This window comes from Candoia aspera, chromosome 1, assembly GCF_035149785.1.
Source record: "Candoia aspera isolate rCanAsp1 chromosome 1, rCanAsp1.hap2, whole genome shotgun sequence".
NCBI classification, from domain to species: Eukaryota; Metazoa; Chordata; class Lepidosauria; order Squamata; family Boidae; genus Candoia; species Candoia aspera.
In genome coordinates this window covers 157754807-157780903 of record NC_086153.1, presented here as the reverse complement: position 1 = coordinate 157780903, position 26097 = coordinate 157754807, and the positions used below count along the sequence as shown (strand labels likewise).

Here is a 26097-nt window from a genome sequence, read left to right as displayed (position 1 = left end):
GAAGTTAAAACTACTTTTGCTGCTTCCTGTCTAAATTTATCAGTGTGCTCACTGTATCTAACGTTTTGATTACATGCCTCTAACGGTCTGCCAAAAATTCAACACAGTGGCAAACGTTATGTTGTACGTGTTCAGATTGCAGCGAATGGCACTAACTCTACACAGATGGCATTTACTATCTGCAAAGGGAGGATGTGGCATCGGACTTCCCCCTGGTCACACCCCTTGCCTTAACCTCCACATGTTACATATTATCACCCAACACAGCAAGCTGTTGACTACCATCTGTATTTTCCTTTGGGAAAGGCATAAAATCACATGTGTAGATCACTGTGCCAACAGGACATGGGAGATCACAGAGCAGGCATAATCTTGATTCTCCAATGTGACCAAAAATGTCACTTATGCACAGATACAGTACTGCGTTGCACATCATACGCCAATGCTTGCTCCCCACAGCATGAACCCATCTTTTTTTTTCCTTTCACTGCTCTCTAGGTTGGCTAGAGCTCTATCTTTTAGAGTTCCTTTAGATTAGAGCCAGTTTGGTGTAGTAAAGGAACCAGCCTAGAAACTGGGAGATACCTTTTTCCCAACCAGAAGAGATTCAGTAATCTCTTAACTGAAAAGAAAAAGGCCCATCAGTTTTGCATAAGGTAAGCTAATCCTGATTCATGTTTATTAAAAAAAGAAACTTTAAAAAAAAATAAATCTCTTTCAGACTACACTTACTATGGTACCCCTGAAAAAGCAGTACCCTATTCACCCACTCAGGGAAGGACAGGACATTACCCGAATGTGAAGAGGACCCTTACTACATGATGTTAATGCAGCCATGGAGTTTGCTCAATGTTCTGAACTGAGCCCAGAAGACTTACTGTTACCTGCGTCCTGTGCTAAGTTGAGAACCTGTATTTTAGTTGTGAATTGATCCCCTGTTCATTCAGTGATGGATTCTGAATCCCTTGAATTGATGTTTTGCAAATGCTTTTGGGAGGGGAGGTTTATACGTTTGGATAACTGATGTTTCTTTTGCATTGTGTTGGATACAGTTTGCTGTGGGGAAACATCTTTTTAAACAAACAAACAAAGGTTTAAGGAGAGAAAAGTGTAGGAAAGTATGGAGAGCCTGTGAGAAGAAAATACTAGCAGAATATGCAGATTGAAGCAGTATATACATAAAACTGTCCAAATATTTTCCTTGTTATTACTCTTACTTCTCTCCAAGTAATATTTGTTTTTTCTCTGTCCACTTACTGGTATTATATCTTTGTATTAATTTTTTACTTGTCTATTTTTTTAAAAAAGACTAAAAATGTAAGTTTGTATTTAAAGAGTAAATATTAAATACACACCTGATTTTCCTTTTTTTTGAAACCATCCTCAATCTGCACCCAACATCTGATTAGGAAAAGGCTTTTGCAAAAGAGAGCAAGTAGGACTTGACTATTCAGTTACAAGCACTCACTAGTGACCAAGTCTCCTTCTAACCAAAGTGTTTAGAGAAGATGTAGCAACTTTATGGAGTAAATTTGCAGAACAGCCACAGGAGCAATTGCTCCCAATGAATTGAGATAAAAAAGTATCAGATGTTGGTTGTATTTTACAATCGGAAGGAAGGAAGGAAGGAAGGAAGGATCCCTGACAACCTGGTTTATTTGATGGTGGGGGGTATGATTTAACTGACATCTGAGCAAAGAAGGAGGGGCAGAATCCAGTAACAATACTGATAAAACATCCACCCAATTCATCTAGAGCAGCAGGGAAACTGAATTAATAAAACCTTCCTCCCAATAGATTGAGTGAACTTGGTAAATACAGCTGTTTATACATTACAATAAGTTAGTTTCTCCTACAGAACATCTATCCAACATCTCCGGCCAAGTGAGTGATGTGTTTAAACAGACAAGCAGCCTGCATGCACTGATGCATTTCCTCTTAACATACCTCCTTAATTCCCTTAATTCATCAGATTTATACCTTGACTTTCTTCAAGCAAGGTGGCATACCTATCACGCCCTCATCTAATTTTCCACTCTATGAGTTAGAGTTGCTTCTGGAGTTGGGCAGCCTTAAATCGAATGAGTGAATAAATGAATGAGTTGGCATCATGATCAATCCAAAGTCACTCAGTGAGCTTCCACAGTTGAAGATGGATTTTCAGTCCTCCCTGTGCTAGACTAACACTCGAAGAACTACACCACACTGGCTTGCATTGTGTGTGCATCATGCTTTTTTCAGATCCAAGGTGGAAAAATTAACCATGTGGAATATTTAGAGAACACTGGGTTGATTTTACTTTGTAAAATGCCCAAAGCACAGATATGGGTGGATTGGAAGACAGTGCTTGGGGAAATTTCTGTCTGTGAAATAACTAAGATTTTAAATTAAAAAAATGCTATTTTACCAGGACACAGTCATTTTCCAAATATCTTTTTCTGGAGATCCATCATTTCTACTGGAAATCAAAATATGCATCAAGATTTTTTTTTTTTAAAGTTCTGGAGGAAAAAATAGAAATGTAATATCAAATGCATTTTTATTATATATAAAACTGTTAAAATAATCCTATACTAATTCCTATAAATCAGCAAGATTCTAGTGGGTTTTTTTCTTTTTGGCTGGAACAGGACTTTTCTTTGCAGATTTGCTTTGAGCTTTTGGTTCATACAGTGCATTTCGTAGAAATCTTGATGCTGCACCTTTATCCAGCCTGGCAGCTTTTTTCTTCTCTTCAATCTCTTTCACCCTGTTCATGTATGTTCTTATTCTCTCCTGAAACATATGAAAATATAAAAAGCACATTTCCTATCATACCAAAAAGAGTGGAAGTATTTTCAAACTCAAATCAGATGAAAAAAAGGCCACCAGTGAAGTTATTGAGACATCCATGCAATATTTCAAAATACAGTGAAGACTTTCAGATATTGAGCAAGTAATATCAGGGATAAATACCAAATCCATGTAAGATGCCCTTTTCTTGAAAGAGTCATTGGTTGCACAAGAGAGCAACTCTCTGGGTGGTCCCATATCCACAGCCCATATAGCAATCTCCTAGGCAGTGCTACCTGAGAAGTCTTCACATTATTGAGCTACTCTTTCTTTCAGATCACCCAAATCTCAAAAGTTGTTGCTAATATTAAAGCATAAGAACACCATTTGACAGTGTTTAGGTGTTTTCTCCAACTGGAGTTGGCAAAAATGAACAAAAGAACAGGTGGGGTGGGTTTTATGAACAAAGAACTACCAGCTAAAACAAATTGTTGTAACCTAAGCAAATATGACATCCCATGTGCAAATATCAGTTATTCCCAATCCCAAAGAAGAGGCTTAATTTTAATCCTAATAAGGTATAGTTTGTATAAAGTTCTCATATATTTTACTACGGACTAGAGTCAAAGTTACATATCTTAAGCTCTTCTGCAAGATTCCAAGAGAATGCTGACCCCGAATCACTTAGGCTGCTTAAAAGGCGAGACAGTATTGAACACTAAAATGTTATCTCCAAACTGGAATACGCAGACATATGCACACACACAAATTAAAAGCTAAATCACTTCACTGCAAGATGGTGTAAAGTGATATACATTGGGCTGAATAGTCCTAATTGTATGTACCCAGATGATGAGAAAGGAATGGATTTGGGGGTCACAGAGCACTTGAGGAAAATATCAATCTACTGAGCACCTATTAAAAAGCAAACGATGTTGCAAATATGAAGGAAGTAACATTGCTAAAAGTGCCTTGCTCCAAATCTATTGTGTAATTACACTTAGCATCAGTATATTGAAAAAAGATATTGTATTGCTGGAAAGGATATACAAAGCCACCATGATCAAAGGACTGGAGCAACTAAGATAAAAGGTTACAGTAGGGCTTCTTAGCTTAGAAGAAAAGTAAGAGTAGAGGGTCAAAATTATACCTGGAGCAAATCATTAAGGAGGTTTATTTTTCTTTTGTTCTTCCTCTCATCTTAACACTATAAATAAGACCATTTAATAAATAATGGGAAATTCATGTCAGATAAAAGAAAGGACTATACACGGTGTTTTCTTCACATGTAGAATCTGCAAAAGATGTAGTGAAGATAATAACAGCACTGAAAAGGAAAGATGGAAGGAAAGAGGACAAAAACAGCAAGGTGGATGGGTTCAATTACAATGGTGATGGATATACCGCTGGGAGCTCTGAAGGATCAGGTTGAGGACAGACCATCCTGGAGCAGGTCTATCAACATGGTTGCTAAGAATGAAACTGAAAAAACTAATCAATCAATTAGCTGATCAATGGCTCCTTGCCATGGCAATAACTACATAATGTTCTGATATAACTCTGAATAATTGCTGGACAACATGTGTAGGAAGTGTTCTTGCATTCCTGTCCTGCCTGCGAGCCTCCTTTTAGCATTTGAATGGCCACTCTGGAATCAGAATGTGCCTTTGGCGAGCCAACATGGCTCTTCTTATGACATGCTAGCATGGCTGAAGTGTTGCTAAGGGTCTTGAGATGGAGGTACCGGGAGAAGCAGTCACTTAGGTAAGCTGCTGTGCGCAGTATGAAGCTGTATGGCCCAGATAAAGCCTTAGTAAGTCCAAGAGAACTCCGCTGCTTTTGGCAATTGTATGTCTAGTCTAAGCAGCCATCTACAGAATAGGAAAACAGCTTTACCTCCATTTTGGCCTCCGTTAATTTCCCCATGCTCTCAGCATCACTTCTGCCCAAGGCCAGACTTCTGAGGTAGCCCTAAGCATCTCTGAAAAGGATATTTTTGGAGTTGGGAAGGAAATGGGAGATTTTCCTTCCGTAAGAACAGCAGGACCAACATTTTATTTAATTCATACCACATCTTTCTACTCTCTGTTATCTCAATCATTCTGTCAGGAGAGTAGAACTGCCCTACTAGCTCAGCTAAAAAAAAAGAATTTTTGGCTCCTTTTCTTCCTTTCCAGCTACCTTTGAAAAGATGACCAACAATTTCCAGTTGCATTATTCTTGGTTATTACAAAATGGATATAAAATTTAAAAATGCTACATGAATAGTCTTGTTTTCCATTCCATTCCCTTCCCTATCAGTTCTTCCTTTTGTTTCATCCCTTTTTAGATTTAGGGCAGGGACTCTTTTGTGTCATCAGTAAGCTAGTCTGGGAGCCTTTCTGGCAAAGGAATGAAGTAAAAATTAACCCATAATCTTAAGTCTTTGATCCAAGTCACCAGCATTCATTCCCATAACAGAGGAATTCCCCGTTTTTGTAAATCTTTTAAGAAGTTTTAATAGCAGATTAAAAGCTGCTGCTTCTACTAACCTCCCCACCACCCTCACCACACACACACACACACACGGTAAAAGGTAAATTGCATGATTAATTACGGTTGCCTTTTTAGGGCATTCAAAGATTGCTAAATGTAATTTCCAAATTGTTGCAACTCTCCTTGGAAAATTAAGTGATTTCCATTCAATCAGACACTAAAGTTAAGGCACTCAACCGAGCCAACTGCTTTATTATTTGAAATGTGCCTGTTACCAAAACCTTAGTACTACTGACTTTTGTAGAAAATGTGCAAATTAATTTTGACAAAATTACTTATAAAAGTACACTTTTTTAATACTACCTTTTACATTAAGAACACCTAAATAAAGATTTCAAAACTCAACCAAATCTATTTGAACTCTATTTCAATTGTCATTTTAATAACACATTAATGAAAAATCTTACGTTTGTACCTTCCAACCAAAGTATCTACTGATACAGATTGCACATTATATAGTGCTGAAAACAACCTTGAATCCATGCAAAACAGTATTTGAGACAAAGATTTGTTGCTGTTGTTTTTAATTTTGATGCATATTACGTATATAGTCGTATTCAGACTACAGCCTTAGTTATTTCAAGGCAGCACTGCAAGTGAGGAATAGAATAAGGCAGGAATGTTTGTCAGTCATGCAATACAGGTAGTCTTTATTTAGTGACTGCCTGGTTTAGTAACCATTCGAAGTTATGATTGTGATGAAGTAACTTTGGGATCAATCCTTGCATTTTCACCAAGTCTGTAAAGCAAAGGAAAGCTGAAGTAAGATTATAAGCACGGCCATGGTTTCACTCAGTGACCACTTCGCTTAACAACCAAGTTGCCAGTCCCAATTGTGGTTGCTAAACAAGGACTACCTGTAACACTGTTTAAAGGATAGATCCTGGTTCAGGAAGGAACAGCAAGAAAAGCAATTTGCACTCCATTTTGGGCAGCAAAAGAATACTGATCTTTCAGATAAGTTACCTCAAATTAGGGATATACATAGGCACTATATTATATTAATGATTTGATCTGTCAGACTTCAGAAAAGAGGTTGGAAGTCTACACTGTGTAATGCCCTCCAAGATTGTGGAAGCTATTAATCAGACAAAATGGCAAGTCTAAGGCTGGCTTCATTTTTCTCACTAAGGCATAATATGATTTATTTTGGATTAGGTGAAGCACTGTCATGAGTAAGGATGGCGAGCAGGGGGCTCCCATCCAGGCTGTTAAGCGCATGCGTAGTACTGAGGAATTGTTCAGCCATTCAAAGAGACACAGATCGGGACCGCCTTAACCCTTGGGGGTTATATGTCTGGGTTTTTCCCACGCTTCTTCAGTTTGTTAGGATTCCTGTTAAGTACAAGCAATAAAACATTAGAGACCAGTTCCTTGTCTCAGTGTGTTTCCTGGTTGTTAGGACAAGCACTGTGTGAATCCAGCGATTGTGTCTTATTCAACAAACTGTGGCCTAGTACAACATGCAAACCGAGCCCATATGTTAGTGACTGCATTCACACTTAATCCTAAATCACAATTTACTATTATGTGGATAAGTCTCTATGAGCCTGGCCAAACCCCTGGGCCTTCTACCCTACCCATTCCCTCTCTACCCTTCATCTAGCCAGAAGTATAATTAACCAGGACTAAGTTTCTAGGATTTCTGTATTGTCATTAGATCCCAATTTAGGCACTAAATATATCAGAAAATGCTTGACTGAACAAGCTGAACAAATCAGAGTTTGCTTTATAGCATGATTCCCAGTTCATATGTAAATAACAGACCTGGATATGTCTTCTTTCTTGTTGCAAGGGAGAGTACAAATCAAGGCTTTTCTCAGGCTTGCAGACTTGTACACATGGCCCTAAATCATGCCTTAGCATTATGTACCAACCAGGTCAATATGCATAAAAAGAACCGGTAAGAAATGATATGCAGAATGAATTCTCAGGCAGTCTGAAATAAATATTTCACTGAAAACATACTTTCTCTCCAGGCAGATGAGAACTTCTCAGTATCAAACTAATGGTGAAAGAAAAATAGCAGCTGATTGGCCTTCTAGATGCAAGAAAAAGACATCAAACTGACCATCAGAAGAAAATAAGACCCATTTCACACTGCACATTTTACAAAATCTATAAGAAATTAGAAAAGCGGAAGAATAACTGCTTTTCTCTTGGGAAATTCAAGATATCAGCAAAAAGAATATAATACTGATTGAGCTTTTTGACATTCAGTATATTTACTGTACTGTATATTTACACGCATGACATACTTTTCATACTGATGTGGTCTGGGAAGGAGTTAAAAAACTGAGTGGCAATTTGGTTCCAGCCAATCTTGAAGAAAAACAATTTTGCTTTAAAAATGCAACATACTGCCATGAACCAATATGTATATATGTATATACCTACATTTCCCTATGAATTTTATTTTGTAATTAGCTTTATTTATTACTTGCATTTGTAGTTACAGTTTTATTGTATTAACAATACTGCAAATCTGTATATCTGTAATATATAGAACACAACAATTCTGGTAGCCAACTGTAGATTTGATCTGTAGTTTTTCTATCTGCCAAGCTAAATCATTTGATCTGTTTCTTCAAGTCAGCAGAATTTCTAAGATATCCAGTCTTATATACTCTGCTCATGCTTCTAAATGGATTATAAGACAAACCTAAAAGATTTATTATAGGCAGTAAATATGTCACTAATGCAGAATTACTGGACAGAACACATATAACTGGTGCCAAAAAGGCTTTTAGCTTTGTTGCTGAACTGGATTCTTTACTGCTGAGAAAATGAATTAATGGAGGGATTGGAAAAGGGGAGGGGGAATCTTTCCCGTCTTTGCTAGTAAATCAAACACATGATACTTTTAAAGTCAGGCAGGAGTAAGAAAAGGTAGCCTTAGAGATTAACACAAGTCCAAGTATTTATAGGAAAACATACTGTACTGGAAGTTATAAATAATTATTAGACACGTAACATTTTTCCATTCCGTAAGGAAAGAGCCGGTTGGCACAAAATTCAAACTATTAAAAAGGAAAAAGAAGGAAAGGATCATCTTATTTGAGAATATAAGTGAGATCAAAACTTCTACTTTGAAACAATTTATTTTGAGCAAAAACTATGCCTTGGTATTCCTCGATATTTCGCAAGGCAAGCAAATGAGATGAAGAACAGGTTAGATCCAATGGCAGCTTTGTCTCATGGCTACCATATCTGATCTGCAAAACTGTGGACAACCCCTAGAGGGCAACAAAGAAATACTGAAACCTCTATGTTTTGCTGCCATCTAGAGGTCATCAAGGTTTTTACAGCCCAGATATAGTAGTCAGTTTCAATAGAAAATATTTCTATTTCAAATTGCATTGATCTCCCATTCTTATTTAAGTTCTCTCCCCAACTTACCCTCCCTAAAAAGCAGCTCCAGAAATGGACGTAAGTGAAGAAGCCCTCCAAGAAAAAAATTAAGTGTATAACAGAGAGAAATATTGTTGAACTTGGCATTCAGCAAAAAAACAAACACCCCAGTTTGCACAAGGACTTTCTACTGAGATATCTACTAGATTCAATGCAAAGCACTTACTTTCCAATAAATCCCTGCATGGTAATGGTGTGGGACCTGCTCAAAATGATAGCTGAAAGTAAAAGCATTTTATTCTAAGACATGGTCTGATCAGATAGTGATACTTGTATCCTACATCAGCCACCTAAAACCTACCAGTAAAAAATACTGGTGGCCATTAGCTCCAACTTCTGCCCAGAAACCATTGCAAAATTTACCAAACTCCCAAAGTTAACAACTAAAGTTCTGCACTGGTCAACTCCTAAACCCCTGAAGGTGCAGAGGTGGTAGGATAAATGTTTCTTACAACTTTTCACGTTTGGTCCTTGAGTGCAGATGTTCATATTTAACCACTGAATCAACGTAGGCACTTAGCAGAATTCCATCGATTTCTTACAAGGCATTCCAACACTTCTACAATAGAACTGTTAGCAATTAGTGCTGACTGATGCTCACATCACTAAACACTTTTATGATCAAATCTGTGACAGAAGAAGCGAAGAGGCTCTCTGAAGTCAGCCCTACACATACAGATGAGTTCTGAATGCAAAAATCCAGGGAAGACAGATGGTACCAATTCAAGATACTGGAGGAACAGCAAGTAGCTCTCCCCACATTAAAAACAAAGAAACAATATCCTACAAATAAAGCTTAATACATCAGCAAAAAGCCTCTTTACTTATTGCCGAAGGATGAGTTTGTTGTTTCATACAGGAACATTTGCAACAAAGTGATTCCTCAGATAAACAACAAAAAATGTGATTCCCTGCTTGCAGTAGAAGTGAAGCAATTCATAGCACCACCTCTGTTCTCCACCATCTATATGGAAGGGTCACACTAGCTGAGACCCAGGTTTGCTGCCCTCCAACGCTGCTCTGCCATCTTCACATTCCTTCTGTCAAAACACTGACTGACTGACAGTTAAACCAAAACAGAACTGTTTACAGTAACTGCCCCTTTATGAAACAATATGACAGAACTGTACTGCAGTGTTTTCTTACACTGATGATTACATGCTTCATGGAAAAAGCAGACCGAAAACTGCATTTATAGTGTGCGACAATCAATATTCAACTCAGTTATATTTTTTGGTTTGGAGTTCACAAAATTTGTGCAAACCATTTTCTCAACATGGAGGGAATTTTGCATGGTAGTGAGCATAAGAAACTTACCAATTCCTGTTTTACTGGATGCTCCTTTGGATTTATTCCTTGTGTAGCGAGATACACTGCAAAATGAATTTATTATTATCAGAATTAATAAAAAAGATATAGCAACAGATTCTTCACTATGCATTTAAGATTCAGGAACACGTATCAGTTGCCTGATTGGAAAAGTCCTTTGCCAGATCCATAACAATCAAAACGTAAAATGCTTAAAACTTCAGAAAAGAATATCCTTTGGTATCACAAAACTAAGTGCAGGTATAAGTGCAGGGAGCTACACAAGAAATTGTTTGTTTGTTTGCTTGCTAACATCTCATTCAGCTCCAGGCAACTGACATTCCAATAAAACGGAAGAGAATATGCGTAGCTCAGGGATGAACTGCAGAGTCCTTGGTGCTCTCTGAGCTTGGTGGTTTCCTACTGTCTGTAAACAGGGAGCAAAGCCCACTCTCACTCACACTGATGATGTTACCTAGTCAGGTAATGAAAGGTCTGCAAGCAAGCCTCCAAGCTCAGAGAGCACCAAGGACTCCACATTCCAATAAAACTCATAAAATAATCGTAACATAAATATCACAAGAACAATATAAACGTAAGAAAAAGGGAGGCGGAACTAAAACACATATGAAGATTAAAGACCATTCACGTTTAAATATGCTATTAGATGCAGATTCATCTGTATGCCATTATACATTACTTACTCTGCATACTTACCCCAAAACATTGAATTCAATGTGTAAGCTGAGACCAAATCTAATTTTGCTTGTTCAAGAGGATCTAGCTAAAACCAGAAAGATAAAATAATCTTCATAACATTTTATTATACATGAGTCATCAGATTAGATCATAGCCTTGGCACTGATGAAAATCACAGTCAATGCCATTCCTCCCACAGCCTGAAGCTAGGTGGACAACAACACTTTGCAGGGAAAAGTTAAATATACCACTTTTAATTTCACCTTATTTCTGACATCATACTCTCAAACAGTTAACTCTAAGAAAATTAGGCATGAACAGGATTTAACATCTAGCTAGGTGACTTGACTTTGAGATGCCTATTAAAATAGTCTGTATCCTATATATCCTATGCAAACATAAACACTGTTATTCAAAATTCAAAAAATCCTCAGTATATGAAAAAGCTTAAGAAATATCACCTCTGAAATTAAATGGAAATAAGTATACTCACTGGAATCCACTTAGACTCCATAGAGCAGTTCTGAAAGTTTGCAATGTGAAATACATTTTGCATGTCTTGCAGTAATGTTTATAATACCTGGCTAAGGTATGGCAAACCACCCCGCCATAGTCTGCCAAGAAAGCGTTGCGAAAGTGGTGTCCCCCCAAAGGGTCAGACATGACTCGGTGCATGCACAGGGGACCTTTCACCATTCACAAGGAAGACATTACTATCTTCCATATTGCAGAACATTAGTTGGGTATATCAGCTATACCCAACTAATGAGTTCACAAATCTTTAAAAAAATATTCAGGCAGGGATTCCCAATCTGTAGCTTAGTCTTTTATCCATTATACTGCCCTAATTCTCAGCTAAAACAGAGTATGTGCTCCTTCTGGAAAAATGGGAGTACCACTGCCTGTTTGACCTTTAGAGCTGCTTTCTCTCCACCAATGCCTTCCAGCTGTGCTGGACATGAGCTCCAATAGCCCACCAGCCAGTTAAGGGATTATGGGAATGAAGTCAAGAACCTCTGATGGGCACCAGTTGGAGAAGCCTGCTCTAGACACCTGCCACTTGTCATTTTTTGCACAATTCATGACTCTAAAATATCATGGCTGCATATTAAAAGGTAGAAACAGTTTTGGCTGCCAATGCCAATCTATCATTCTGTTCCTCTAGGACTTCCAAAAACACAGCCTACAAGTTTGAACAGGGATCCTGTCAAAGGGCTGTATTGTAAAGTTGTTGTGCTCATAATTTATTTTTGACTGAAAGGCTGAAGACTTCAGGGGTGAAATTTCCTGATATATGAGCTCTTATTTGCCCCAAAGAAACTACAAATTGGATGTACACAGGTACTCGCACAAAGAGCTCAGGCAGCATCTTGTGCTATTGCTGCAGGTTAAAAGAGGGAACAAAGGATGCATTATATATTCCTTTACATCTTAAAAGAAACTTTCCCTGATACATAGCACATATCCATCTAGATTAAATATTTTTGGACTGTCCGCATTAGAACTCACTTCCAGAGGCAAGGAAAGCATGCAGCCTACTTTACTTTTTAGTCACTATGCACAACCCACTCAGGGTTGAAAAGCACGGAGTCCTGTATTTTCTTTTATTTTTCTTATATGTTATTAAACATCTGCCATTCTAAACTGGTACCATCCAGATACATTGTTCTACAGCTCCCGTAATTCCTGGTCAGCATGGATAATGAAGAATTATAAGAATCATAATCAAACAAATATCCGTATGTGGGAAGTGTCAAACTGGAGAAGGCTGATCTATAACCTTATTCTCCAGACCAAGCCCCACCAAGGGAGCAAGCAAAAATTAAACAGCAGCAAGAGGTTTCTTGCTCTCATCTTCTCTTACCTTCTGGAGGAGCTCGCTTCTGGATATAGACATCATCGTCTTCAACACTGCATCTACTGACCCAACAGACGTTTTAAAGGCTAATAGGTAATCATGAATCTCTGTGGGGTAGTCTTCTTCAGCAAGATCCATTTCCAGTATGATACTCACTACACACGTGAATAGGTACCAAGAAATAAATATGAAAACAAAGACAGTTCACCAATGGCGCAAAACCATGATTTACATACTGAATAAGTCACCACTGTCTGGATTCATGCACGCTAAACCATAAACATGGAAACAGTATGGCTTAGCACAATGTAAAATGCCAGCTGTACTGTTCATGAAGTAGCAAAGCAGGTTTACAAGGTATTAAGGCTATCACTGCCCTTAACTTGTAGGATGTAAATCAAAGATACATAAGAGAAGTTTTTGACCCTTCAAAGAAGGGTAGTAGTATCAACAACTTTCATAACAAACTTATTCTATTGCCAGGTTCAAACACAATCTAAGCAGCGTGGTCATGCCTCTTAAATGCAGTCGGTCTGGTAACATTGAGATTAACATCAGATGGAGGACTCAGTTACATGGCTACACACCACACAAGGCACAACTCCCTATAGAGCAGAACACCAGTTCTGACATAGGAAATACTCCTTTAATACATAATCTGGTAGTACTAATATGATGCCAGAATAGCAACATACTGAAAAAGTACCATCAATGTTTCATAAAGACAACACTCGGGACTACACAGGCCCATCATGTTGAAATCCTAACAAAAAACACCTTATTTAAAATAAAGGCTATCTGCTCTGCCCCATCTCCATCTGCTCAACCATAGTCATTCACAACAGTAGCCTGGGTGATCAGTATTCCTCTTTCCTACCTTTAATATTCAAAAATGAAGTTTGTCCAGATCAAGAGATCATTTCATACTTTGAGAATCACAGTAATTTAGCTGAGTTCACATAACAGAGTAAACCAAATGCTGGGTTCAACACTTCAAATAAAAGCTCTGCACAATGTATGAATTGTGAATGGTAAACCATGATCTAATGTGATGTGACTTATAATAAAAAAAAAAAATCATGACTTAAGGCAGTATGTAAACCCAGCATGTTGTTGCAGTCATACAAAGGGACTTTTTAAAAAAACCTGATAAATTATTCTGTCAATTAATTGTTTAAAGCAGTTTTACAATATCTTCAGAGCTATAAAAATATCCCTAGTTAATCAGAAAGCTCATGCTGATTTCTCCCAAAATAGCAGCCTCTCAGCATCATGAGTCCTTATGGCTAGTGAGAATTAACTTCCACCTATACAAAAAGGCCTTTCTACCTATAGGTTGTTGTTGTTGTTTATTCGTTTAGTCGCTTCCGACTCTTCGTGACTTCATGGACCAGCCCACACCAGAGCTTCCTGTCAGTCGTCAACACCCCCAGGGATGAGTCCGTCACGTCTAGAATATCATCCATCCACCTTGCCCTTGGTCGACCCCTCTTCCTTTTGCCTTCCACTCTCCCTAGCATCAGCATCTTCTCCAGGGTGTCCTGTCTTCTCATTATGTGGCCAAAGTATTTCAGTTTTGTATTTCATTTCCTCAAGTGAGCAGTCTGGCTTTATTTCCTGGAGTACGGACTGGTTTGATCTTCTTGCAGTCCAAGGCACTCAGAATTTTCCTCCAACACCACAGTTTCAAAGCATCGATCTTCCTTCGCTCAGCCTTCCTTATGGTCCAGCTCTCGCAGCCATATGTTACTACAGGGAATACCATTGCTTTAACTATGCAGACCTTTGTTGTCAGTGTGATGTCTCTGCTCTTAACAATTTTATTGAGATTTGTCATTGCTCTTCTCCCAAGGATTAAGCGTCTTCTGATTTCCTGACTGCAGTCAGCATCTGCAGTAATCTTTGCACCTAGGAATACAAGGTCTTTCACTGCTTCTACATTTTCTCCCTCTATTTGCCAGTTATCAATCAAGCTGGTTGCCATAATCTTGGTTTTTTTGAGGTTTAGCTACAAGCCAGCTTTTGCACTTTCTTCTTTCACCTTCATCATAAGGCTCCTCAGTTCCTCTTCGCTTTCAGCCATCAAAGTGGTATCATCTGCATATCTGAAATTGTTAATGTTTCTTCCAGCGATCTTAACTCCAGCCTTGGATTCCTCAAGCCCAGCATGTCGCATGATGTGTACTGCGTACAAGTTGAATAGGTAGGGTGAGAGTATACAGCCCTGCCGTACTCCTTTCCCAATCTTAAACCAGTCCGTTGTTCCGTGGTCTGTTCTTACTGTTGCTACTTGGTCGTTATACAGATTCTTCAGGAGGCACACAAGATGACTTGGTATCCCCATACCACTAAGAACTTGCCACAATTTGTTATGGTCCACAAAGTCAAAGGCTTTAGAATAGTCAATAAAACAGGAATAGATGTTTTTTTCTGAAACCCCCTGTCTTTTTCCACTATCCAGCGGATATTGGCAATTTGGTCCCTAGTTCCTCTGCCTTTTCTAAACCCAGCTTGTACATCTGGCAATTCTCGCTCCATGAATTGCTGAAGTCTACCTTGCAGGATCTTGAGCATTACCTTACTGGCATGTGAAATGAGTGCCACTGTTCGATAGTTTGAACATTCTTTTGTGTTCCCCTTTTTTGGTATGGGGATATAAGTTGATTTTTTCCAGTCTGATGGCCATTCTTGTGTTTTCCAAATTTGCTGGCATATAGCATGCATTACCTTGACAGCATCATCTCGCAAGATTTTGAACAGTTCAGCTGGGATGCCGTCGTCTCCTGCTGCCTTGTTATTAGCAATGCTTAAGGCCCATTCAACCTCACTCTTCAGGATGTCTGGCTCTAGCTCACTGACCACACCATCAAAGCTATCCCCGATATTGTTATCCTTCCTATACAGGTCTTCTGTATATTCTTGCCACCTCTTCTTGATCTCTTCTTCTTCTGTTAGGTCCTTGCCATCTTTGTTTTTGATCATACCCGTTTTGGCCTGGAATTTACCTCCGATGTTTCTAATTTTCTGGAAGAGGTCTCTTGTCCTTCCTATTCTATTGTCTTCTTCCACTTCCACTTCCACTTCCGCACATTGCTTGTTTAAAAATAATTCCTTATCTCTTCTGGCTAACCTCTGGAATTTTGCATTTAATTGGGCATATCTCCCCCTATCCTTTTGCTTTCCTTCTTTCTTGGGCTACTTCTAGTGTCTCAGCAGACAGCCATTTTGCCTTCTTCGTTTTCTTTCTTTAGGATGTATTTTGTTGCCGCCTCCTGAACAATGTTGCGAACTTCTGTCCATAGTTCTTCCGGGACCCTATCTACTAAGTCCAGTCCCTTAAATCTATTCTTCACCTCCACTGCATATTCCTTAGGAATATTAGTGAGCTCATATCTAGCTGATCTGTGGGTCTTCCCTAATCTCTTTAGTCTGATCCTAAATTGTGCAATAAGAAGTTCGTGATCGGAACTACAGTCAGCTCCAGGTCTTGTTTTTACCGACTGTATAGATGTCCGCCACCTTTGGCTGCAAAGTGTGTAGTCAATCTGATTTCAGTGTTGTCCATCTGGTGAAGTCCATGTATAAAGCTGTCTCTTAGGTTGTTGGAAGAGAGTGTTTGTTATGCAGAGTGAGTTGTCTTGGCAAAATTCTATCAGCCTATGTCCTGCTTCGTTTTGTTCTCCCAGGCCATGCTTACCTGTAATTCCAGGTGTCAATTGACTGCCTACCTTAGCATTCCAGTCTCCTGTGATGAAAATAACATCTCTTTTAGGCATGTTGTCCAGTAGGTGCTGCAGATCCTCACAGAACTGCTCTACTTCAGCTTCTTCTGCATCTGTGGTTGGGGCGTATATTTGGATCACTGTGATGTTAGATGGCTTGCCCTGAATTCAAATTGAGATCATTCTATCATTTTTTGGATTGTATCCGAGCACTGCTTTAGCCACTTTACTATTAATTATGAAGGCTACTCCAGTTCTTCTGTGGTCCTCTTGTCCACAGTAGTAGATCTGGTAGTCATTTGATGTGAAGTGGCCCATTCCAGTCCATTTCAGTTCACTGACGCCCAGGATGTCTATCTTTAATCTTGACATCTCACCAATAACCACATCCAATTTGCCCTGGCTCATAGATCTTACATTCCAGGTTCCAGTGGTGTGTTGATCCTTAGAACATCGGATTCGCCGTTCACCACCAGCACCGTCGGCCGCTAGCCGTCCTTTTGGCTTTGAGCTAGCTGCGTCATCACGTCTGGGGCTAGTTGAACTCATCCTCTGTTCCTCCCCAGTAGCATTTTGACCATCTTCCGACCTGGGGGTCTCATCTTCCGATGGTATACCGACATATCTCTGGTTGTACTGATCCACTGAGTTTTCACGGGAAGAACACTGGTGTGGGTTGCCATTACCTTCCCCTGGGATCGCATTTAGTCTGACCTCTCTGTCATGACCTTCCCATCTTGGGTGGCCCTTCACGGTTTAGCTCATGGCATCATTGAGGTGCTCAAGCTCCAGCACCACGACAAGGTAACGATCCTTTGCTATATGTAGATACTTGATTTCTTCCTGGACTTTCTTTTACCATTTGGCTTCACTGAATCTTAATTTACTGAATGCATTTATTATTACTGTTGTTATATAATATTGATAAATTTTGATTTACTTAATGTAAATGGATTCTGTGTTATGGTGTAAGCTGCTTAGCATTATATAATTGAAGTGGCTTAGAAGCATTGGTAATAAATAAACAACAAACCAACTGAAAGACTATCCTACTGAACAAAAACGTGTTTCTAAACATTCCCAGTTATGAGGACTGAAAAGACAGACAGACAATTAAGGAGAGTCATTAGGGAAACAATATGGAATGGGGAAAGTAAGCTGAATCAGACACTATTTACTGACTAATCCAAACAAGAGGGAAATAATCCTGCCAAGTAAAAGGAATGAAAGGTATTGCAGGAATAACTTAACAGGATGAACCTTTTGTTTCTACTTAAAAGAATGGGTAAGGAAGCCATAGAGCCACAGCAGGTCACACGGCAATATTACCAGGGACTGTCTCTCAAGATGGTAAACAGAAATTTGGTAAATGTGAGCTCCATGACATATATAGGAATTCCTAACATAGGAAAATTCTGTTCCTACGACAAAGCTCAGCCTTCATACACAAACAATTAATCTACCCATTGTGCACCACCTCACACACATTTCTTACACACATGGAAACTAAGCCATGCTTTACGACCAAGGCTCAGATGACCATGCTGGCCAGGAATGAGAAAAACTGTACTCCAACACAAAGTGAGGGAAGGCTGGACTAGACCAAACCCTGGTTTGAAACCTCTACTTCAAAAAAGGCTAAAATGTTTGGGATTCTTTCGCCTGGAAAAAGGTGACTTGGGAGGATATGACTGAGATGTATAAAATTGTACATGGGCAGAGAGAAGTATTCTTCTCTCAGAATTCTAGTCCTAGTGGTACTTTGCTGAAGCTGATTGGAAGGAGATACAGAACAGACAAAAGAAAAAAAGTATTTATACAATGCGTTATTAACTTATGGAATTCATTACACAAGACATGAGGATGGCTACCAACATGGATGACTTTAAATGGGAATTAGACAAAATTATGAAGGACAGGTCTCTCAATGGTTACTGCTCTTGATGATTCAATTTTATGTCTGGACTAGGGGCACTATGCCTCCAAATCCCGATTGGAGGGGAGCAGTGGAGGAAGATGGATACTTTCCCCCTACTGCTTGCAATCCAGAGGCATCTGCTTGTCCACTGTGAGAAACAAAACATCCAACTACGATGGAGGCTGGATCCAGGACGGCAATTGCTCTATGCTGCAGCAGGAGGCTGACCATCTAAATAGTCACAGCTGTGACACCGATTGAACGGATGTCATATAATAAGGCAAACTGCCGTGAGTGTGGTGCACTCCATGGTAAGAAATGGAAAACTTATATTACTGTTAGTTCATAAAAGATATGGCATGAACTATTAAAGGAAAATGAAGTAGTACAACCACCAAGCGTAGTTCAAAGTCATGCCTTTAACTAGAATACAGCAAGGGCACTAGAATAATCTCTTAGTTTTCAAGAGACAGAGCAAACATTTTAAAATACTTTTTTTTTTCTGAGTTAGCTGATTTCCTACCTATTGCTTTTTAGGGATCTGAGTAATGCCAACATTTAAAATACACTTAAGAATGTTTTCCCTTGCAAATTGCTATTCACAAAACATTAACTCCTGAGAGTTACTACATGAAGAATGTACTTTGAAGACCCCTCCAGTACTGTTTTCCTTTCACTTAAATATTTAATATACAGGCTAGGTTCAAACCTCATGTTAAGTCATGATGCTTAACCACTGTTTGTTGAATAAGCCACAACAGGCCGGATGAGCAAATATCCTAACTCATGGTTTACAAACTACAAAGGTTAGGTTGTGTAACTAGGCTCATGTAACATGTAGAGCCCAGTTATAGAAAAACACAATTTTGAGATAAGAGAATGTCACGTTCCATTAAAATGCCCTGAATCATGTCAAATGTTACAGGAAACTTGTATATAATAACCACTGAGAGCATGGTATATGGTCATCCAGCCTGTTGCTCAGGAAACTGCCAACTAATTTAGCTTTAAATACCAATTCATGGGCTCTGTACAATCATGAAGCAGGACTAATAGCGTAAAAATTTGGCTTTGCAAGAAATTCTTTACGAATAGATTCTGCGATCTGGTAACTTTCACTTTTTGAAATCTGCAAAAAAAAACCTTAACAGACTAGGTTCATACATTACACTAAATCATGGTTTAAGCTAGGGCTACCAATCTGAGCTGCAAAAATCAAGATGATCACTAGATGAGAAGAGATGCAGACAACTCTTAACATTTTGTTGCCATTTAGTGCTCATCCAGATTTGTGCAACCCAAATGTGGTAGCATGGTTTAATGAACGAACCCAACTGACTAGATTCACAAAATCTGCTGTGCCAAAACCAGGCAAACCACCTTATCATGTGGAATGCCACTTGAACCCAGCCATAGTTTTATTTTGGAAACATGACCTGATCTCTCCTTATTGGACAATACTGAAGAACAGGGTTCAGCCTTGGCATCTATTTTCAGTTCAACTGTGCAGGATAAAGCACCATGTTGGAGAGCTCTAGTGGAAAACAGTTCTGATGTAGGATGGGGTGCTTACATTTTACCCATTTTGTCTCTCAAAGAGACCCCATGACACTACGCTTTAAGCTGGCCTATTCTAAATTGCTCCAAGGTCCCCCAAGTCCTTAGCAGCAGCTTTTCCAAGTGACACAGGGGGTAGGACGGGGTGCTAGAAAGTGACTAATATCAGGCGTCCTGCCTTGGGCAAGGATATAACCCAAAGGTCCCACAGCCAGGGCAGCTAAGCAGAACGTCCAGCTAAGGCACAGCCTTAGAGAGGCAAGCCTCTTCTTTAGTCTATCCAGCAGAGGCATCTGCTAAAAACAGGATGCTGGAGCAGACGCTGGCGCTAACCCCGCAGGGTTTAACTTGGCCCTCAAAGGCCAGCTCGGCTCGCCCATCCCTCGCGCAGCTGGAAAAGGCTGTCCGGGCAGGGCTGCTCCAAACCAACAGGGCCGCGCACCCCAGTCGGAAGACAAGGCAAGCGCCGCCCGCCCTCAACCTACCCAGCCTTCTGCCACGCTTCCGACCTGTGGCGCGGAAAGAAGGGCGCAACGTCCCCGCACCAGCCTCGCCTCCCCGCCCCTCGGCACCCACGTGACGGAGGCGCGTGAGCGAGATTGGACGTCAGCAGGCGGAGCTATTTGCTCGGGCTAATCCCGCGGTGGCAATGGAAGACGCCCCCATAGGTAGAAGCCGGTCCAATCCGATCCCTTCCTCCCCCCCCCCCCCCGCGCCGCCTTGGCCAGCCGCGATCCAACGAATGGGATCGAGTGGCCTTCGGAAAACAGTGTCCCCGTTCGAAGAAGCCTGGCAAGGGGATAGCCAGTCGGCTTGCTTTGCATAGCGATCTTTAGAGCCAAGCTCGGGAACGCGATCCCTTTTCCCGCTGGGCTTCCGCGGAAGGCCTTTCGGGAAGGCGATGTCGGAGGGGAAGGAACAAAGTTCGAAAGGATGCGTTAAAGAGGCCTTCTGCGACCTAGCGCCCGCCCCCCCCGGGAGTTGAAGGCCAAGCCCTCGGAAGAGGGCGCTAGGTCGGAGGAGGCTGCCCCAGCACTGCTGCTCCCGATTTGTTGGAGCTTGTGTGGTCTTTTCCGTACAGATTAAAGATCTTCCCCAGCTATCCTGATGTATTTCAAGGGTCGTTCTGCCATGCAAAAGCGCATGGAATCGCATGGTTCAATCCTTAGTATATTTTTCAGCAGGTAGTAACGTTCGGCTGAAGTTACCTGAGCGCCGAAGCAGGATGGCCTGGTTAGTTCCTGGATGGGGGATCACCAGGGATTCTTGGGGGTGCAGGCTGTTGTGGGAAATTGAAAAAAGTCGTGGAGGAAGGCAGTGGCACCTGCTTCCATATTACTGCCTAGAAAACTACACTGGTGTGTCACCAATGCAAGTTTTATTTCATGGCAAACGTGGCATTAACTTGCTTCAGATGAGAGACAGACAGGAGAGGTAAGATGTTTCAGAGAAGGAAACGGACTCAACTCCATATAGTCAGTTTTGTCCTGGGAAGACCTAAAACCAGTCAAGTGACCCATGTTACATACCAGTTCTCCAACACAAAGAGCTGGAGAAATAGGAGCTGATAAACCACCTTTTTCCATTACAGGACTCAGTGCTGAACCTGAGCAGTACAAGACACACTTCTCAAACCTTGATTGGCTACAAGTGATGCCTGACCAGCAGAGTGGGTGCTACAGATATCGTGAAGCCTTGTCAATACACGCTTGGTACTAGAGCTCATGACATACTGGACACTTTGAGAAAGTAGATGGGGAGCTTCTGTTCACAAAACGACGACTTAAATGACTGCAGCGAGAGCCACTAAGGGAGATGTTACTACATTAATGGCTGAGTGAGTTACGGGTGTTGTAGGAACAGGGCTGAAGTGTTCCCCCACACTTGCACAATACCCAGTCTGTCCTCCTCCTAGCTGGGGAAGTCTGATGTAGACTGAGTTCTCAGATTGCATTAGATCACAATGTGGCTTCTTTGCTTTGAGCTTTGTGAAAACCCTGTCCTTGTGACTTACCACTTTCTATGAACCTTGTCACTATGATTTCTTTATTAAATCAAGAGCAAACCACCCATGGATTAATGTAATATTGAACTTGGGTTTAGTTTTATCAGGAGAAAGATATAATTTCAGAGCAGATGTATTTGTTTCAGACAGAATGAGCATTAACAATTCAGGGAAGGGGAACAGACTTCACTTCGTAAGTTAGTTGTCATCTGGAACCTGAAAATACATATAGGCAATCTTGGCCTTTAGTAACCTTTGGATATAAAATTTGGCCTACTTCTAGATGGGATAAGGTTCACAGTATATGCCATTCTTACTACAAAGGAAATAGTGGACAAAGACGGGATGCAGCTTAAAAATAAAATGTTTGAGCTGGGGTGCTATGAAACAGAACCTCTGCTTGGTCTTGATTTGATTTACTTGCAAAATAGCAAAGTAATTTGCTGGATACAAGGAAGCAAGCATTGTTGCCATAAATAGATGCCTAAAACTTTACATCCTTAAGATTACAACTTCAGCAAAGGATCGTTACCTTGTCGTGGTGCTGGAGCTTGAGCACCTCAATGATGCCATGAGCTAAACCGTGAAGGGCCACCCAAGACGGGAAGGTCATGACAGAGAGGTCAGACTAAATGCGATCCCTGGGGAAGGTAATGGCAACCCACCCCAGTATTCTTGCCGTGAAAACTAAATGGATCAGTACAACCAGAGATATGTCGGTATACCATCGGAAGATGAGACCCCCAGGTCGGAAGATGGTCAAAATGCTACTGGGGAGGAACAGAGGATGAGCTCAACTAGCCCCAGACGTGATGACGCAGCTAGCTCAAAGCCGAAAGGACGGCTAGCGGCCGACGGTGCTGGTGGTGAACGGCGAATCCGATGTTCTAAGGATCAACACACCATTGGAACCTGGAATGTAAGATCTATGAGCCAGGGCAAATTGGATGTGGTTATTAGTGAGATGTCAAGATTAAAGATAGACATCCTGGGCGTCAGTGAACTGAAATGGACTGGAATGGGCCACTTCACATCAAATGACCACCAGATCTACTACTGTGGACAAGAGGACCACAGAAGAAATGGAGTAGCCTTCATAATTAATAGTAAAGTGGCTAAAGCAGTGCTTGGATACAACCCAAAAAACAACAGAATGATCTCAATTCGAATTCAGGGCAAGCCATCTAACATCACAGTGATCCAAATATACGCCCCAACCACAAATGCTGAAGAAGCTGAAGTAGAGCAGTTCTATGAGGATCTGCAGCACCTACTGGACAACACGCCTAAAAGAGATGTTATTTTCATCACGGGAGACTGGAATGCTAAGGTAGGCAGTCAAATGACACCTCGAATTACAGGTAAGTATGGCCTGGGAGAACAAAATGAAGCAGGACATAGGCTGATAGAATTTTGCCAAGACAATTCGCTCTGCATAACAAACACTCTCTTCCAACAACCTAAGAGACGGCTTTATACATGGACTTCACCAGATGGACAACACCGAAATCAGATTGATTACATCCTTTGCAGCCAAAGGTGGCGGACATCTGTACAGTCGGTAAAAACAAGGCCTGGAGCTGACTGTAGTTCAGATCACGAACTACTTCTTGCACAATTTAGGATCAGACTCAAGAGATTACGGAAGACCCACAGATCAGCTAGATTTGAGCTCACTAATATTCCTAAGGAATATGCAGTGGAGGTGAGGAATCGATTTAAGGGACTGGACTTAGTAGATAGGGTCCCGGAAGAATTATGGACAGAAGTTGGCAGCATTGTTCAGGAGGCGGCAACAAAATACATCCCAAAGAAAGAGAAAACCAAGAAGGCAAAATGGCTGTCTGCTGAGACACTAGAAGTAGCCCAAGAAAGAAGGAAAGCAAAAGGCAACAGTGATAGGGGGAGATATGCCCAATTAAATGCAAAATTCCAGAGGTTAGCCAGAAGAGATAAGGAATTATTTTTAAACAAGCAATGCGCGGAAGTGGAAGATGACAATAGAATAGGAAGGACAAGAGACCTCTTCCAGAAAATTAGAAACATTGGAGGTAAATTCCAGGCAAAAATGGGTATGATCAAAAACAAAGATGGCAAGGACCTAACAGAAGAAGAAGAGATCAAGAAAAGGTGGCAAGAATATACAGAAGACCTGTATAGGAAGGATAACAATATCGGGGATAGCTTTGACGGTGTGGTCAGTGAGCTAGAGCCAGACATCCTGAAGAGTGAGGTTGAGTGGGCCTTAAGAAGCATTGCTAATAACAAGGCAGCAGGAGACGACGGCATCCCAGCTGAACTGTTCAAAATCTTGCAAGATGATGCTGTCAAGGTAATGCATGCTATATGCCAGCAAATTTGGAAAACAAGAATGGCCATCAGATTGGAAAAAATCAACTTATATCCCCATACCAAAAAAGGGAAACACTAAAGAATGTTCAAACTATCGAACAGTGGCACTCATTTCACATGCCAGTAAGGTAATGCTCAAGATCCTGCAAGGTAGACTTCAGCAATTCATGGAGCGAGAATTGCCAGATGTACAAGCTGGGTTTAGAAAAGGCAGAGGAACTAGAGACCATATTGCCAATATCCGCTGGATAATGGAAAAAGCCAGGGAGTTTCAGAAAAACATCTATTTCTGTTTTATTGACTATTCTAAAGCCTTTGACTGTGTGGACCATAACAAATTGTGGCAAGTTCTTAGCGGTATGGGGATACCAAGTCATCTTGTCTGCCTCCTGAAGAATCTGTATAACGACCAAGTAGCAACAGTAAGAACAGACCACGGAACAACGGACTGGTTTAAGATTGGGAAAGGAGTACGGCAGGGCTGTATACTCTCACCCTACCTATTCAACTTGTATGCAGAACACATCATGCGACAAGCTGGGCTTGAGGAATCCAAGGCTGGAGTTAAAATCTCTGGAAGAAACATTAACAATCTCAGATATGCAGATGATACCACTTTGATGGCTGAAAGCGAAGAGGAACTGAGGAGCCTTATGATGAAGGTGAAAGAAGAAAGTGCAAAAGCTGGCTTGCAGCTAAACCTCAAAAAAAACCAAGATTATGGCAACCAGCTGGATTGATAACTGGCAAATAGAGGGAGAAAATGTAGAAGCAGTGAAAGACTTTGTATTCCTAGGTGCAAAGATTACTGCAGATGCTGATTGCAGTCAGGAAATCAGAAGACGCTTAATCCTTGGGAGAAGAGCAATGACAAATCTCGATAGTTAAGAGCAGAGACATCACACTGACAACAAAGGCCCGCATAGTTAAAGCAATGGTGTTCCCTGTAGTAACATATGGCTGTGAGAGCTGGACCATAAGGAAGGCTGAGAGAAGGAAGATCGATGCTTTTGAACTGTGGTGTTGGAGGAAAATTCTGAGAGTGCCCTGGACTGCAAGAAGATCCAACCAGTCCATCCTCCAGGAAATAAAGCCAGACTGCTCACTTGAGGGAATGATATTAAAGGCAAAACTGAAATACTTTGGCCACATAATGAGAAGACAGGACACCCTGGAGAAGATGCTGATGCTAGGGAGAGTGGAGGGCAAAAGGAAGAGGGGCCATCCAAGGGCAAGATGGATGGATGATATTCTAGAGGTGACGGACTCGTCCCTGGGGGAGCTGGGGGTGTTGACGACCGACAGGAAGCTCTGGCGTGGGCTGGTCCATGAAGTCACGAAGAGTCGGAAGCGACTAAACGAATAAACAACAAAAAAGATTACAAATGTTATATACAGTATGATCCTGTGTTTTGTAATCAATGAATGCTTACATTTAAAAAAAGCAGCAAGGTCATGCAAGCAAAACAAAAAAAAGTTTTGACCTGGGTGGGACCCAGGAAGAAAGCCTTTTCTGTTGCAGCACCCTGTGGAACATCATACCCACCAGAGGTCAGATTGGCCCCAACTCTGCTGGCCTTTTGCAAGGCCCCAATGACATGGCTGTGTTCCTAGGCTTGCAACTGGAATGTCTGTTGGAGCCTGTGAATTAGTTTCATTGAATTTTTGTAATGGGTTATGTTTTTGTTGTTTTTATCTTGGTTGCCAATTGTCTATTTTTTATGGGAGGGGTGCTGTTTTTAAAAACATATGCATTATTATTATTGTTAGCTGCCCAGAGTCACTTGAGATGGGTGTCCATATAAATTGAATGAATAAATAAAGTATTTCCTGACAATTGCTTGGAATAGCCAATTTACATTAGTCTCCTGGGTCACTTGACTAAGGTGGAAACTTGGAATATATGGGGGATATTAGCCTTCATCTGGAGTTCCATGCTATGCAGGAAGACAATTCTGTT

At 40.7% G+C, this 26097-nt stretch overlaps 1 protein-coding gene across 1 annotated transcript; it reads right to left on the bottom strand.

The window, feature by feature from the left end:
- Positions 1-2535: 2535 nt before the first annotated feature.
- On the bottom strand, positions 2536-20360 carry C1D (C1D nuclear receptor corepressor). Its single transcript, XM_063316553.1, has 5 exons — positions 20266-20360; positions 12590-12738; positions 10744-10810; positions 10036-10091; positions 2536-2775 (listed from the first exon to the last, which is right to left on the bottom strand). The coding sequence occupies exons 2-5, from the start codon at positions 12719-12721 to the stop codon at positions 2599-2601; spliced, it is 432 nt and encodes a 143-aa protein (XP_063172623.1). The 5' UTR covers positions 12722-12738; positions 20266-20360; the 3' UTR covers positions 2536-2598.
- Positions 20361-26097: the final 5737 nt, after the last annotated feature.